Below are 15,648 nucleotides of genomic sequence, written 5' to 3'. Positions count from 1 at the left end.
AATATAAATTAAAAATATTACCTTTATTACGTTACACCTTTACTTTATTACTTTACAAAAGTCCTTTTGAAATTCATTTATAGTATTTCTGGTCAAAAACTAGTGTAAGAAATAATACGTAAGTGAAAAATGAAGTTCGTGAAATAAATAAAGTATGTATTTTATTTTTTTATCCTCTGAGTATGTTGCATTGTTGCTTTAGGCGAGTTAGATGGTATGGCCTGTTTTGGTGACTGTAAGTTCCTTTTTTCTCCCAGTGCTGGATACATTTTTTTTGCAACACTTTATGGACTAGGCATCCCCTATAATTTGCAGGATGGTCACCGTCAGAGTTAACACATTTTACTTTGTCGTCAAGTGTTTTGCGTGTGCAATTATTGGTCGCATGCTCTCCTGCGCATTTCACGCATCACACAACTTGCAACAATATGTTTTAATTTCCCATATGCTTGACATCTGGCGCATTGTGGGATGATTCTTTTTGTGTTTGGTGGCTCACATTTAATGACATTGTGGTCCAAATCATCAATCTCCTAAACATGTTTATTATTTCCTTTTGGCTTCAAATCAATATAAAATATTGGTAGTTGCACGACCGGTCACAAATCTATTGTAGGCAAATTTAGATTATTTGCGATGATACATTTTAGTTCAATTTATTCAATTGTGTTATTTTTGTGCTTAGTTGCACAGAACCATTTTTTTACTATCAAATATAATAAATAATCCAATTTAAATCGAAGCGCCCTAAAATTTTAAATATTGGAATGCGGAAAAATAGAGAAAACGAGACTAAAACATTAAATACAAATCTTACTACTATGCAAAACTATATTTTATTGAATATTGCAGTTATTCAATATACAGCTGGCGGTAATAATACTAATTTAACATATCGGCAATGTTGCAGTCCCTCGAATGACAGTGTTTCAATGATGCAAACAGCTGCTAGTATTTTTTGTTTATAACCATACTTTTCACGATGGCATATCGCAAAAAAATGTTCTTTTTTTGCTATGATAAAATGTCTTGTGAAACATTTCTTGATGGGACGTGTAGTTTTCTTTTCCTAAAAAGCAATGTTTATTGCTAAAATAATATGTACCGTCTAAGAGTTTTTAAAAGAGTATGAAATTATTGTAAGTATGGCTGGTAGCATAATAAACAGTTATGATAAGGAAGAAAATACGAATAATATTGAAATTCACCACGTTTGAAGTTTATGGTAAGAATATAACATAAAACTCTTATGTTTATATGGCTTTAGTATTCTATTTATAGATTCGTGAAGAGATTTCAAACATATACATTTTTGTAACAATTACAAAATGATCCAAATTCACCAGAGAATATATACAGTCCCAAGAAAAAATAATGTATATGTGTAAATTTCCCGATGAGGTAGACATAATCAAACCTTAAATTTAGAATATTACTTTTATGTTGTGGCACAAAATGTATAAATGTCAATCAGGCAATTCATCCGTCAATGATATGGACAGAAATTATATAAACTAGTATGAATTTATATTTACTGCATGATGTATTTTGTATATATTTTATTACTATTTTGAAGATAATTGTTTACTGGGTTTAAATTATTTCAGACACTATTGCTATGTAGTATGAAAAAATAAAAGCTATCAAGTGCAAGATGATTTGGATGGAAGAGTCACAGTCCTTATAAGAGGATATTATGCTAGAATCCTTTCAAATCATAAAGTAAAAAATAAACTTCATAACAAGCACATTTGAGACATACCTTGGAGAAAATGAAGGATTAACACCTTGAAACCAGTGATATATTTGCTGTCTAAAGAATAACATAGGCAAGTGACTCTTTTCTCTAAAACTGTTGTGTTTAATAATTTTTATTTTATATTTTAGGTCGAAGATATGGCTCTTTTTATAAAAAAGCTAAGAAGCGATTGTTAAGTATAGTGCGTTTAATGGGTGGTTATTTTTACATGTTGATCTGTTCGTCACATTTTAAAATGTTTGCATTGCTTACAATATTTTAATTAATATTGCAAACTTAATATTTTCATGTTGTTAATAATTATTTTATATGGGGCTATTATTAAACATCTTTTCTCGTACTAGTTGTGTAATACTTTTTCCATATTATTGTAACAAATTTCAAAGTTAAATATTCCAGATTCCTGCAAGTTATATATAAATATTTTAATTTTTCGTATTTTTATGGGGTTTTTATATAATTATATGTTTTATTATTATTAATCATTAATAGATATAAAACACGTAGTTATCATTCAAAATCATCTTTATAGTAATCATTAAATTAAAAGGAAAAACAGGGTTACCTTCTCGAAATCAAAACATGTCATTCATAATCGCCAATATTTTCCACGTTCACTCAAATTTGTTAACTAAATCCGTTCGTCCTGTTTGTTCTGTATCCTGCGTTCTGTTTGTCGCCAAGCGCCGAAAGTTATTGTGGCGAACACTGGAACTAAGCAAAGAGAATTCAGTTCTGCTCGTGCGCATTTTCAATTTTCACAGGAAATTCGCCCCGAATGCTCAAGTCTGTACCCACCATTCTATATCCTAAAATTGTTCATTTGGTTCTAAATGTATTGTTTGATATTTTGAGATATTTAATTTAAATATCATCTGTGGTGGTGTATATATCTGAGATACATTGGAAAATCGGGTTTATAACTTATAAACTAAATTATAATCATATTATTATTATCAGAATGAAGGAATTACAATTGAAATATTTTAATTTATTCGAATCTATATATTATGTCCAGCGCTAATTGCTAACTTCATTAGAAAGAAAAGTAAGAAAACTTATTTACCGACTGAAACGCGAGGGAATTGTCATTCATTTTCCCTCGCTTCCGTATAAGGGCTGATTGTATTTTTGTATTATTCGCCTATTTATATTAATATTTGCTGAGATTTACATGATTAATGAGTTTAAAAACTTGTGAGGGTTTAGTTTTGTTTGTTTCTTTAACAGGTAAGCAGTTTTCTAATATTTTTGTCCGTTAAGCAGCTTTGTTCTTTCTTAAAATTTATTCGTTTCTATTTACGCGTTAAAATCAACGAAATTTGTATAGGTTTGTAATGGAAAACAGACCGAGGGGCAGGGCTCACGGCCGAGCCAGAGGCGAACATCAGCAGGGCCGAGGCAGCGGCCCCAGACCGGGTCCCTCGCAAGGCTCATCTCGTCAAGGTGGCTCCAGAACTTTTGCACCGCAAGGAGCCTGGGGCACCCGAGGAGCTTCGCAACAACATCAAGCACCACAGGGCCAGTGGGGCCCCAAAGTCCAACAATCTCAGTCCCAGCCCCCGCCGCAAGCGTCAGGTCAACAGAGTCAGTGGGGCGCTCGCGGACCTCCAGATTCCCTTCCGCAGGTGAGACGTTGTTGATAACGTTATGAGTTATTGTGGGTGATATTATGCATAATTTGCAGCAATCTGCGGGACGTGGTCCAGGAACTATATGCGTTGAAGAACAACAACAAACCTTGGCAGCTCAAGGTAAGATTGTCTCTGATTCATTTTGTAGATGAGTAGTATTAGACATTATTGATTTATAGTTCGACAGACTGGTGGTACAGATGACGAGAAACGTGGCGGAGGAGGGGGGGTTAAAGGAAGAACTAATCGGAAAGAAATCGTGGACACGAAGCCCAAACATTATGCGACCAAACAAGGTTAGGACCTCTAAACGTGCTTAAGACACAACAGATGATGGTTGATGATTTTCTATTTTGTAGGCTCGGATGGAGAAAAGATCTTGCTCAAAGCGAACTTTTTTCCGCTGCTGAGCGCGACCAAGTGGGGACTGAATCAGTACCGTGTCGATTTTAAACCGGAACTGGACAATACAAAAACACGACGGGCCCTAGTTCGCAGAGCCTTCGTAAACAAACTTTCTTCAGGCATATTGTTTGATGGTGCTGCTCTCTACACCCCAACCAAGCTCCAGCCAGATCCCTTGGAATTGGCTGTTGCTGATGATGGTAAGTGCTAAAGGACTACAGATTGTTTTTCATGATTTTAAAAGCGAATATATTTATACATTTATTGAGCGTATCAATTTGATCGATGAGCTTTTCCCACTTTTCTGGTAATATCATGATTTTGGCAATTTCTGGATTTTCTGAGCGAAAATCTAAACCAAATGATCTTCACAAGATCCTTTTAAAGTGAGATTTGCTCCGTTAGTATGAATAAATAACAATCTTTCTAGTTTAGGTTATATAGTAAACATATGGTTGCGCCAACCGATTTTTCCGGAGCTACTAAAGATGTGTGTGATCTAGGATGTCTGTGATGGAATATTTTTTAATCCCATATTTCAATCGCGTCATTTGTTGATAGCAGAAAGTCAAATTAATGGTATAAAACATATGAATATGTGTCAATGGTTCAAAACCTTTTCGTTGTGCACATTTGGTTGACTGGATCTACACCGATATGTTTAAAAATGGCCAGCTAGTAACTCAATGATTCTGTAGCTAATTTAGCTACCAATTAGTCCCTTCGTCCTATAATTCAACATTATCCAATATCAATAACTGCAAACCTTCAACTCGACTCTCCTCTTGTTTTTTAATTTGGTATCAGTTTTATATATTTCCTCTCCCACGATGAGAAATCTATTCACTTCCAGTCTTTTAGCTAGTTCTGTGCTCTTACAGGCTATAGATTTTTGGAGTAGTATTAAAAAAAAATTAAAAGCATGATCGCTAGTCTTTACATGCTGATACCAACATTGGAAGGTCTTTGTTATTTCTGTATGATATATTTTTGAAAATACCGAGCAGGTCATGTTTCGTCAAAAGAAGCATTAATCAAGAGGGATAACGTCTGGTAAATACGCCAGGTCATGCCGATTGTGTTAGCCGGGTTTATTTTCAAGTTTCCGTCGACTCATTGGCGAGTGATGTTTTGCAGATAACGTGAAATACTTGGTGTCCATTCGCTTGGTGGGAGAGGTGAACTGGGGCGACTGGCACTACCTGCAGATCTTCAATCTCATCGTCAGGCGTTGCCTGGAGTCGCTCGAGTTCAAGCTGCTGGGGAGAAATTATTTCGATCCTATGTACAAGGTGACTATACCGCAGTATAATCTGGAGCTGTGGCCCGGTTATATCACGTCGATGAGGCAGCATGAAAAACAGATCATGTTGAACATCGATCTAAACTTTAAGGTGCGTTCTAGGATATTTCGGCCAAGACTGAAGCTTATCACGTTCGTATATTTGCAGGTCCTCCGTACCGACAACGTCTATGACCTTCTATTGGAGTGTCAGAACGATCGTAACGCCAGGAAAGAGTTCCAGCAACGGGTGATGGGCTGCATCGTCATGACCTACTACAACAACAAGACCTACCGGATAGACGACGTCGATTACGATCAGAACCCAGATAGCAAATTCAAGAAACGCGATGGTAAGATTATCGGCGCGATTCGGGGACTCGTCGTGTGATTATGCCGTGCCCGTTGTTTGTAGGAACCGAAATTAGTTACCGCCAATATTTCGAAGAGAGATACCGCGTCCGCATAACCCGCAATAATCAGCCAATGCTCATTTCCCGGTCCAAACCGCGAGAAATCCGAGCCGGAATGCCAGAGATCGTCATGCTGGTGCCCCAGCTATGCACGATGACGGGTCTGACGGAGAAACAGAGAGAGAACTTCCAGCTGATGAAGTCCCTGAGCGAACACACCCGTATCGGATCAAGTGGTAAGTATAGTCTATTCAAAGTGTTTTTAGTAATGCGTCATAGATATTTGTGACATCGAAAATAAATGAAATAATTGAACAAAAATGTCATTAAATATAATTTATTTTAACATTCAATACATATATTATCGAAGGACTTAAAACTACAATTTGGAACACAGGTATAAGTTTGTACGTTAGATTTGTTTTGCTTCCATTAAACTCTTTTCCACAACACCCACCCAATTAACAATTGTATACATTAGAGACGTATTTTACTTTCATTCGAGAGCATATTTACCTTTTTTAGAAGTCATCTTGGTATCACTGTATATTTTATTTCTTCTGCTACCATCTATGTACACCATTCTTCATAAAATTAATCACTGAATTATGTCTAATACATCTACCATATCTACAAAGCAGTATTTATTCTCTCCTTATACGTTATAACCTAATGCCCATATTTAATTTTGAACAATTACAATCATATCTGTGCATACAAACCTTTCACGCCCTACAATACCATTTTCTACAGTTATATTCAGTTAATATATAATTAATTACCATGCATACTTTTAGCTTTTTCCACTCCCATCACACTGTCTCAGGAATTTCCAACATTGCACAGCATTACCTCATATCCTTAAAGTTTCCTTCAGTCAATTTCACTTTCCGACTCACTGTCCAATCCAATTACCAAACTGTTAATTTCTAATCAGAATTTATCAATTTCTTCCTATGTATGTCTTATCGAGTTCATCCAAATCGAAAGTGCTATGGTTGACTATGCTTTCTTCCACATACCTAAACAGTTTTTGATGGAATATCCTTCTCCACTAGCAATATATCTGCAATTAATTGTTAATAAATATAATGACTAACTAAACCTAATCGAATACTATTGCAACTTTTACCTTTTTCCTTTTTCCATCAATTTTTGTTGTCTCTACACTTTTTTGTTACTTTCTTGCCAAGAGTGCCACAATGAACCTTTATGAAATATTCAATATAAGTTTCATCAAGATAAACACAAATTCAAATAGTTTAAAAAATTGAATTATTTTTACAACTGGCAGTGGATCTTCACAGCATTTAAACCATATGCCCTTGTAAGAGTGTATGAAAGGATGTCTTACATCCCTCAAAAAGCTGCATGTCCTTTATGTATATCTGAGAAGTGAAGATTGGAACTTTGTAAAATGGTAGAAACTAATGGGATTATTTATGGTTTATTCGAGTGATTGACCTTTTTCATAGTTGACGACATAGCTATTCGAGGGAGCCCGGAGAAAGAGACCGTCGAACTTTGCACATTAATATTTGGGTCTGAACCCGTGTTGTTCGTCTGATATGATATGGTTCTGCTCTGCAAAAAGCTGAGAGCTTTTTCAGTTGGAATACTGATATTTCATCGTATCCAGGTGCCTTTTTGGGCTTCAGTTTGCTGATGATTTTTTGTAGCATTTTTGGTGAGACTAGATGGTTTTGGAGAGAGTTTGGAGGCATTATTTTCACTAGATTATTGGCCTCTCTGATGACGTTTTTGTTTCGAGTGGCGCCACTTCCTTTTTTAAAAGGTAGGCATCCCATTAGTTTTTCGAAGGATTCGGCAAGGAGACTACGAAATTTCCTGACCATGCAGATTTCAGGGGGGTGAATGTCTTTTTTGACTTTTCGAGATTCTCCAGATGTCTGCGGGCGCTGCTGGGTTTCCAGTCTCAGCTGCATAAAGATGAGGAAAATAGAATTACTAGCTCTCTAGATTCGCCATTTCAAGTGGATTTAGCGCACGAGAAATTAAGGGTCAATAAAGTTGCCATAAAGCCAATGAAACAAAATCAACGCATATAACGTTTACCCTGCGTGGAAGAACATGTCCACCAGTGAATATCAATCATCGTCAACTCCCCCAAGCAGAGCATGTTAAATATCTTGGTATGCACTTAGATCGACGCCTAACCTGGAAGAAGCATATACTCTCTAAACGGAAACAACTGGGACTAAAATTATATCAAATGTATTGGCTCATCGGGCGCAAATCCAAATTATCATTAGATAACAAGGTATTGCTGTGTGAGTCTATACTCAAGTCCATTTGGACATATGGAATCCAACTATGGGGTACCGCTAGCAATTCTAATATACCCATCATTCAACGGTTCCAAAATAAGGTGTTGCGTGTCATTGTTGATGCTCCGTACTATATTTCAAATAAAATGATACAACGCGATATTCCTCTAGAACCTATAACGAGTGTAATTCAACGTGTTTGTGTGAAGTACTTCGAAGGAGTGTCAGTGCATCCCAATGTACTCGCTAATCAGCTAAATATGCGACGTGATAGTGAAGTGCGTAGACTAAAACGTTTAACACCACCTGATCGGATTACTAGACATATGTAGACTTTAGAATAAGACTAATTAATTAAGATAATATTTTATACAGAAGATTGCTTAATGAAGTGATTTTCTACATGCCATGTATATATAATATAGACATAAGAAATACTTATTGCCAATAGGGCAGATTGTGGACTCACGAGGAGTAATAAAAAAATATATTGAGACATTTTTTCGGTAAAGTCCAACTTAACCCAATCCAAAATGGTTGTCGGCTCCGCATCGAGTTGCAATATTGCGTTCTAGGGATGCAGAAAATATATCGATATTTTCTGAAAAAAATATCCATATTTTTGGTCGATCTATCGATATTTTTTGATATTTGTTCGAAATAGATTAAATATCGTTATATTAGTAATATATTAACTATATTATTACAATTGTAAAGGTTTAGTGAATTTTGGTAGTTAATTTTAAAGTTCCGCCAAACATTTTTATTATTTAAAAGAAATATATATTTCTTTACTCTAATATTTAACTGTTTTTGCTTTTTCTTAGAAATATCGATATTTTTTTCGGTGGCTAACACCCCCAATAGCGTTCTCATTCTCTATCTGCTCCACTCTAGCCCGGATGAACAAACTGCGCGAGTTCAGCGCGAAGCTGCAAAAATGCCCGAAGGCTATTGAAGAACTCAAGAAATGGGACCTGAAGCTGGCCCAGGACCTGGTCCAGTTCACAGGACGCGTGTTACCGCAGGAAACCCTCGCTGGCGGCTCGGGTTCGCTCATGCCCGGACCTCGTGCCGATTGGACCGGCAACCTGAAGACTGCCACCATGTTCGCGCCTGCCAAGTTGGACGCGCTGGTGGTGGTGTGTCCGGTACGGCTCAAGAAAGCCACCGGCGAGTTTGTCGCCAGCATACAACAGGTCGCCCGAGGTGAGTAATTTATCACCCCATACCATGTTGATTTGAGTGTTCAACTTTGCCAGTTCTCGCAAGTCATATGTAAATTCGAAGAATGTAGTATAAATAAAATAAACTATCTCGAATTTTTTAAAGTAGGGTAGGTACCCAGAAACTAAGATTGTGGCGTATATCAGACACATCCTGTATTTTTGACCTTGTTTACCCATGCTTCAACACTTGTAGCATCGCTTTTATATTTTGTACCTGTGATATTCAATTGATTTGCTTGCTGAATATTATATAAATCTTTATGAGTCAATAAGTCCAATCTTTTCAAATTGCCACTGGTCAGGTTTATTAGCTCGGGTTTCATACAATATGATATCTATTGCAATTTTAGCAGGGAGACTTGGCTTTGGCTTTGGTTAAAATCATACTTTTATCTTATTTTATTAACGCTCACCTCCCACCTTTGGATACAGTCTTATGAATTCCAGATCGATTAAGCTAAAATTTATAAATGCTAATATTTTTATGATTTTAGTTTGCTTTATGATCAACGAGCTGGGATTTTGATGGGATATACTCACGTAAAGAACATTGAGTCATATTTATGTGAACTTTTATATTCGTATGGTCAATTATATATATAGTGGGTGAAAGTTTTTTAACACTATTTACAGGTCATTGGTTTATATATTAATATCTACTATTTATGATTAAAATATGAAGTGTACAAAAGTAAATAAATTATAAACAACAAGATTCTTAACCTTACAAAACAATATAACAAGCCTAGGAACTATCGACTGAAAACAGACGATAGTCGTAAAACAGAAAAAAAAAGTCGATAGTCAAAAAACTAGCGACTAAAATTAGTAATTACTATTCAAAAATTCAAATGCACGGTTCGACATTTTTTTTCTAATTCGTGATGTCGACGAAGATGTACTGTGATTATATTTTCTAACGGTAGTATAAGCGAGTCGGAGATGTAAATATTCCCTTACGTAATACCTTTAAAAAAGACGAGAAGGAAAAAAATAATTACTGAATACTATTAACATGCAATTTAATATTTCATTTTAAACGAAATAGAATTACTTTTATATTGGAATGTTCTGTGGATATGTAAAAACGAATTGAATTTTTCTATAGAATGGTATAAGACCCCACACATGTTTTATCGTATTTTAATATGTTAGTTTTAAAAATGATCCCACAATAACTACTAGAGCTTTTTTAAATAAAGTAAATACTTTATTATTGAACGAAAGTATTGTTTAACAAAAATCGAGGGAGTAATCGAAATATTACCTATTAGTGCCGTAAAAAGTCAAAAATATTTTACTATTTATCATTCACAATTTTAATCTTTTTGCCCTATTACATTAACAATCTTGAAAAATATCGTTCCAAAATGCTGCTATATTAATATACAACATATTGTTATTTACAAGCAAATTACCACAAAATTATAAAACTATATATATTACATATAAATCTATGGAAGCATAAACTGGGTAAATTTTTGTCAAGGTCGCGGCTACTACGACAGAGCCAGAAGAATCAGTCGAATGAAATTAGTAGAACCAAAAATAGTAACTAAAAGTACCCGACAAAAAAGTCGATAGTAAATAATGACAAAATCAGTCGGGCCGAAAATAACGATTGAAACAGTCGATAGTAAAAAGTAGTCAATTATTAAAAAGTCGATAGTCGTTTTCATTCGATAGTTCCCAACGCTAAATATAACGCTTAAGCTAACTTAATGTATGAATATATAATATAATAATATAGGATACCATACAAACAATTAAGTGATACTAAAACTCCAACCAGCGCCAGGTTTGAAACAAAAGTGGCTGCCGCAGTCGTTGTTGGATTCAACCTTTCGATCGCTTGTGAACGGCAACGCCGCAAAATCAAGCGTAAACTGTGGAAACTCGCCGAATGCTGACTATGATCATGCAAAATCAGCTGCTACTGTCGCTTACGGCTAATGAATGTCTGTTTCGTTTTCCAGTGATGAAATTCCAAATCTCGGGGGTAAAAACCGTCGATTTGGGGGACGATCGGGCGCAGAGCTACCTGGGCGGTTTGGAATACGCCATGTCGACCCTCCACGCCCAGCTGGTGTTCGTGGTACTCACCAGTAATTCCCACGATAAATACACCGCGGTGAAGAAGAAATGCTACGTGGATAGGGCGATGCCGTGCCAGGTGGCCGTAGCGAAGACCGTTCAGAAGAGTAGGTGCTCATGGAATTCGTGATATCGGCGCTCAGTCTCGTTTGATTTCAGATAATCGGTCGGTAGCTATGAAGATCGCCATACAGATGAACTGTAAGCTTGGCGGGTCGCCGTGGGGTTCTACCATGCCTAGATTTACGATGGTCGTAGGGTAAGTGACGTAACGTTGTTTCAAACGATGACGGTACTCAAATGAGTACCCATATTTTCAAAACTCCCATGGGTACGAATTAAAACCCGCTGTTTTAACATAAGATGGCTCCAGGGAAACCTGGCCATGATATGTCAAGGGAAGACTGTAATATGACGTGATGTTTTTTAGGATCGAATTTTTCCACTATTTGTTTTCTCTGCAATTCTGTTAGCGACTCATCTACTACTTATTTTAGACGACTTTCTGTAATATTGCCGTATATTTAAACAACGGCGCACTACAACGGTATAATTATTATAGCCTCTTTTATCTTTTTATATGTATCGGAACAATACAGGCTATTTACCAAACTTGCGGTATTTGTTCCTTTTCCCATACTCCATACTAATTCTTTTGCGCCTCCTTTCAGTTACGACGTCTGCCGTGATACTGCCAACAAAGGGAAGAGTTTCGCCGGAATGGTGGCCTCCATTGATGTAGGATGCTCACAGTATTTCAGCATGGCAGTGGAGCACGCGCAAGAGCAAGAGCTCAGCAGTAACATAGCCGCCTTTGTCACGTTGGCCTGCGAACACTTCCAGTCGCGGAATGGTGTATATCCAGGTAAGGACGCGGTGTCCGGTACCACCGACGATTTTTATCTTATATCGTTTCAGAACGCATAGTGGTATACAGAGATGGTGTGGGCGACGGTCAGATAAAATACGTGAAGGAACACGAGGTGGAATTGCTGAAGGAGAAGCTGAAGAGCGATCTGTTCAAGGACCGACCCCTGAAGCTGGCCTTCATCATAGTATCGAAGCGTATTAACACCAAAATTTTTAGGGCCCAAGCGGACGGGCTGAGCAGCAATCCACCGGCGGGTACGGTCGTCGACGACGTCATCACGTTGCCGGAACGGTACGACTTCTTCCTGGTGTCCCAGTGTGTCAATCAGGGAACCGTAGCGCCTACCAGTTACAACATCATCGAGGATACATTGGGCATAGACGCCAACAGGATCCAGAGGTTCACATTCAAGCTCACGCACATGTACTTCAATTGGTCCGGTACCATCCGCGTGCCGGCTCCCTGTCAGTACGCCCATAAACTTGCTTTCATGACGGCCCAATATCTGCACAGGTGAGTTTTTGTGTCGATTAAATCTTTGTGTCTTGCCGCCGCATTCACTATTTTATTTAATAGTATTGTGACTTCTCTTAAATGTATAGTCTATTCAAAGTTTTTTGTCATGGATATTTGTGACGTCGAAACATTGCAACGTTGCCGCATCAACTCTGTGTTTTAATTCAATTTAGCTTTGACATACAAGAAAATTCTAATCTAAATAAAATAATTGAACAAAAATGTTACGAATACAATTTATTTTAACATTATAGTACATAACATAATACATATACTATTGAAAGACTTAAAACTATAATTAAGAACATTGGTATAATAGTTTGTAGGTTAGATTTGTTTTGTTTACATTGAACTCCTTCCACGCCACCCATGAGGCAGAATTTCTAGGCGCGTTTTTTTTATGTAGTGGTATCCCCTGGTAGAGGCCTAATCATCTACCTAATTAACAATTATATATCTCAGAAGCGAGTTCATTCTAGAGCATATTTACCTTTTTACGTTTAGTTCTTCCTTCGATGGTGTGTTTACTTGTTAAGTCATCTTGGCATCACTGTATATTTTATTTCTTCTGCTACTATCTGTGTACACCATTCTTCATAAACTTAGTCACTGAATTCCGTCTAATGCATTTACCATATCTACAAAACCAGTTGTATTCAATCTCTACTCATACATTCTAACTTATTGCACATGTTTAATTTTGAACAATTACAATCATATCTGTGCACACAAATCTTTCACGCCCTACAATACCATTTTCTACAGTTATATTCAATTAATTATGTGCATACATTTAGTTGATTACACTCTCATCACTCTGTCTCAGGAATTTCCGGCACTGCACATTTCAGCATTATCACATATCCTGAATGTTTCCTTCAGTCACTTTCACTTTCCGACGCAATCACTAAACTGTTAATTTCTAATCTGTCTAAAACATGTTCACGATTCCACCATTTATCAATTACTTCCTCTGTATGTCTTACCAAGTTCATCCAAACTGAAGGTGTTATAGTTGACAATGCTTCCTTCCACATATCCAAACAGTTTTTGTTGGATTATCCTTCTCGACCAGCAATATATCTGCAATTAATTATTAATAGATATAATACGCGACATCGGTAATTCATAAGACCATTTTCCAATTTTGGCAAGTTAGAAGCAGAGCCAAAATTGTAAAATTTCGATAGTCCATATCTCGGAAACTATAAGAGATAATGCAATTTGGTAATCGACATCGTAATTACCATGCCTAATTAGCAATATATCTGCAATTAACTATTAATAAGTATATATGACCAACAAAACCTAATCGAATACTATTGAAACTTTTACCTTTTTCCATCAATATTTGTTGTCTTTACACTTTTTTTGTTACTGTCTTGCCAAGAGTGCCACAATGAACCATTTTGAAATATTCAAGTTTCTTATATTATTTTAATTTTAAGGTAATATCTGGAAGTTCCATTAAACCTATCCGAGGGTTATCTTTACACCGTTTAAAATCTATACCCTGTAAGAGTGTATACCTCAAAAAGCTACATGTCCCTAATTCTTTTATGTATACTTTCCAGAGAGACAATTTTCTCTAACGTATTATTCTTCATTTTGTAAGCGATGTTATTCACACTACCCACAGTAATATTTAGCACGCCGGCACACTGCTAAAAAACATATTCATTAAAATTGTAGGGGCTTATATTATTTAATATCATCAATAATTACCTCTCTAACGAAATTTACCGGCAAAGAGGGCCTCCGTTACCCCGTTTCTTTTCGAAATAATCTATTAAAGCCGCAATCAATTTGTGACCCTGAATATCTGAAGTAATATGATATATTACGGAGCGACTTAAAATTTATCAAAATAAAAGACTAAAACCTGTAATAATAGGTTTATAACCTGTAATAATTATATGTAATGTTTTGAGTAATTTAGCGTACATCTGACAACCGGACGGTGACGACCACCTGTCAGACATATGCAAAATTCTAGAAAACAATTATGATACGAGGTTTTAACTCTTATCTATAAATTATTGTGGCTGTATAATTAACTGTAGTTTTTAGATATATTATAATGTTAAAATAAATTATATTTGGTAACATTTTTGTTCAATTATTTTATTTAGATTAGATTTTTTTTATGTCAGTGCCAAACTGAATTATAACTTAAGAGTTGTTAAGAGGTTTTAACTCTTACCTATAAATTATTGTTGCTTTATTTTTGTTCAATTATTCTATGTAGAATAGAATATTCTTGTATGTCAAAGTCAAACTGAACTAAAACTCAGAGTTGATGTGGTAACATTGCGATGTTTCGACAACACAAATATACATGGCGCTTTACTAAAAAAGCTTTGAATAGACATTATATTAAGTTGCTTTTGTTCAAAATAACCGATTATAGATCTAGTCTTTTTCTGACTATCTAATAGTAATCATAATATGTAAATTATCATAAATATTTTGTATTGTACTGCATTGCCCATCAGAAAGTCATAAGGAAACCAAGCCTCATTATCCCTGAGATATTTGGAATATTGACATTAGTTTAAAAAATTACAGTTCCAAAAAAAAAGTTAATTTAATTTAATCTACTGTTGTTGTTTAGGAAGAGTGGAGGAAGGTTAAGGGAAATGATCACCGAAAGGGGTCACCATGTTTATAATATTGTATTTGCCATATTATTTGATAATTTCGCATTCACCATATTATTTATAATTTAGCATTCGTCATATTATTAAATAGTTGATGAAATCGTTTTTTTTTTCTTTAATAGACCTGCCATAGCCGGATTGAACGAGACCCTATATTTCATGTGATGGATCTATGCATGTGAACACAGTTGTTTCTTTTAGGAGAAGAATTTTTTGTTTTGTTTTTAAGAGATCTCAGGTTTTGTTTTTATTCACACATACCTAAACGATGTAGTTCATAAAGGCACTTTGGAAGTTCGTCCACCGTACCTGATTTAAAGTTATATGTTAGTTAATATAGGATTACATTTTAGAATTAAGACATGAATGTACATTCTTTTTTAATATCATAAAAGTTTTGACAATATTTTCATAATAATAAAAACTATATAACAATAAACAACAAAAATATTTGTTTTATTCGAACTTCCAGTCCAGGATCTTCAGGTAGGCGGCCT

At 35.7% G+C, this 15,648-nt stretch overlaps 1 protein-coding gene across 1 annotated transcript; it reads left to right on the top strand.

Moving 5' to 3' along the window:
- Positions 1-923: 923 nt before the first annotated feature.
- Positions 924-15,599, top strand: LOC143205813 (piwi-like protein Siwi). Its single transcript, XM_076418835.1, has 16 exons — positions 924-1,225; positions 1,282-1,517; positions 1,608-1,829; positions 1,888-3,387; positions 3,447-3,513; positions 3,573-3,689; positions 3,753-3,998; positions 4,936-5,192; positions 5,250-5,433; positions 5,496-5,729; positions 8,679-8,990; positions 10,987-11,211; positions 11,264-11,363; positions 11,776-11,969; positions 12,023-12,488; positions 15,274-15,599. Exons 4-16 carry the CDS (start codon positions 3,097-3,099, stop codon positions 15,314-15,316), a joined length of 2,736 nt encoding a protein of 911 aa, XP_076274950.1. The 5' UTR covers positions 924-1,225; positions 1,282-1,517; positions 1,608-1,829; positions 1,888-3,096; the 3' UTR covers positions 15,317-15,599.
- The last annotated feature ends 49 nt before the right edge of the window (positions 15,600-15,648 follow it).

The sequence above is a fragment of the Rhynchophorus ferrugineus genome, unplaced genomic scaffold (assembly GCF_030347505.1).
Source record: "Rhynchophorus ferrugineus isolate W39M unplaced genomic scaffold, kcgeb_rfMv2 rfM17, whole genome shotgun sequence".
Classification (NCBI taxonomy): domain Eukaryota; kingdom Metazoa; phylum Arthropoda; class Insecta; order Coleoptera; family Curculionidae; genus Rhynchophorus; species Rhynchophorus ferrugineus.
This window is presented reverse-complemented; position numbering and strand designations above follow the sequence as displayed.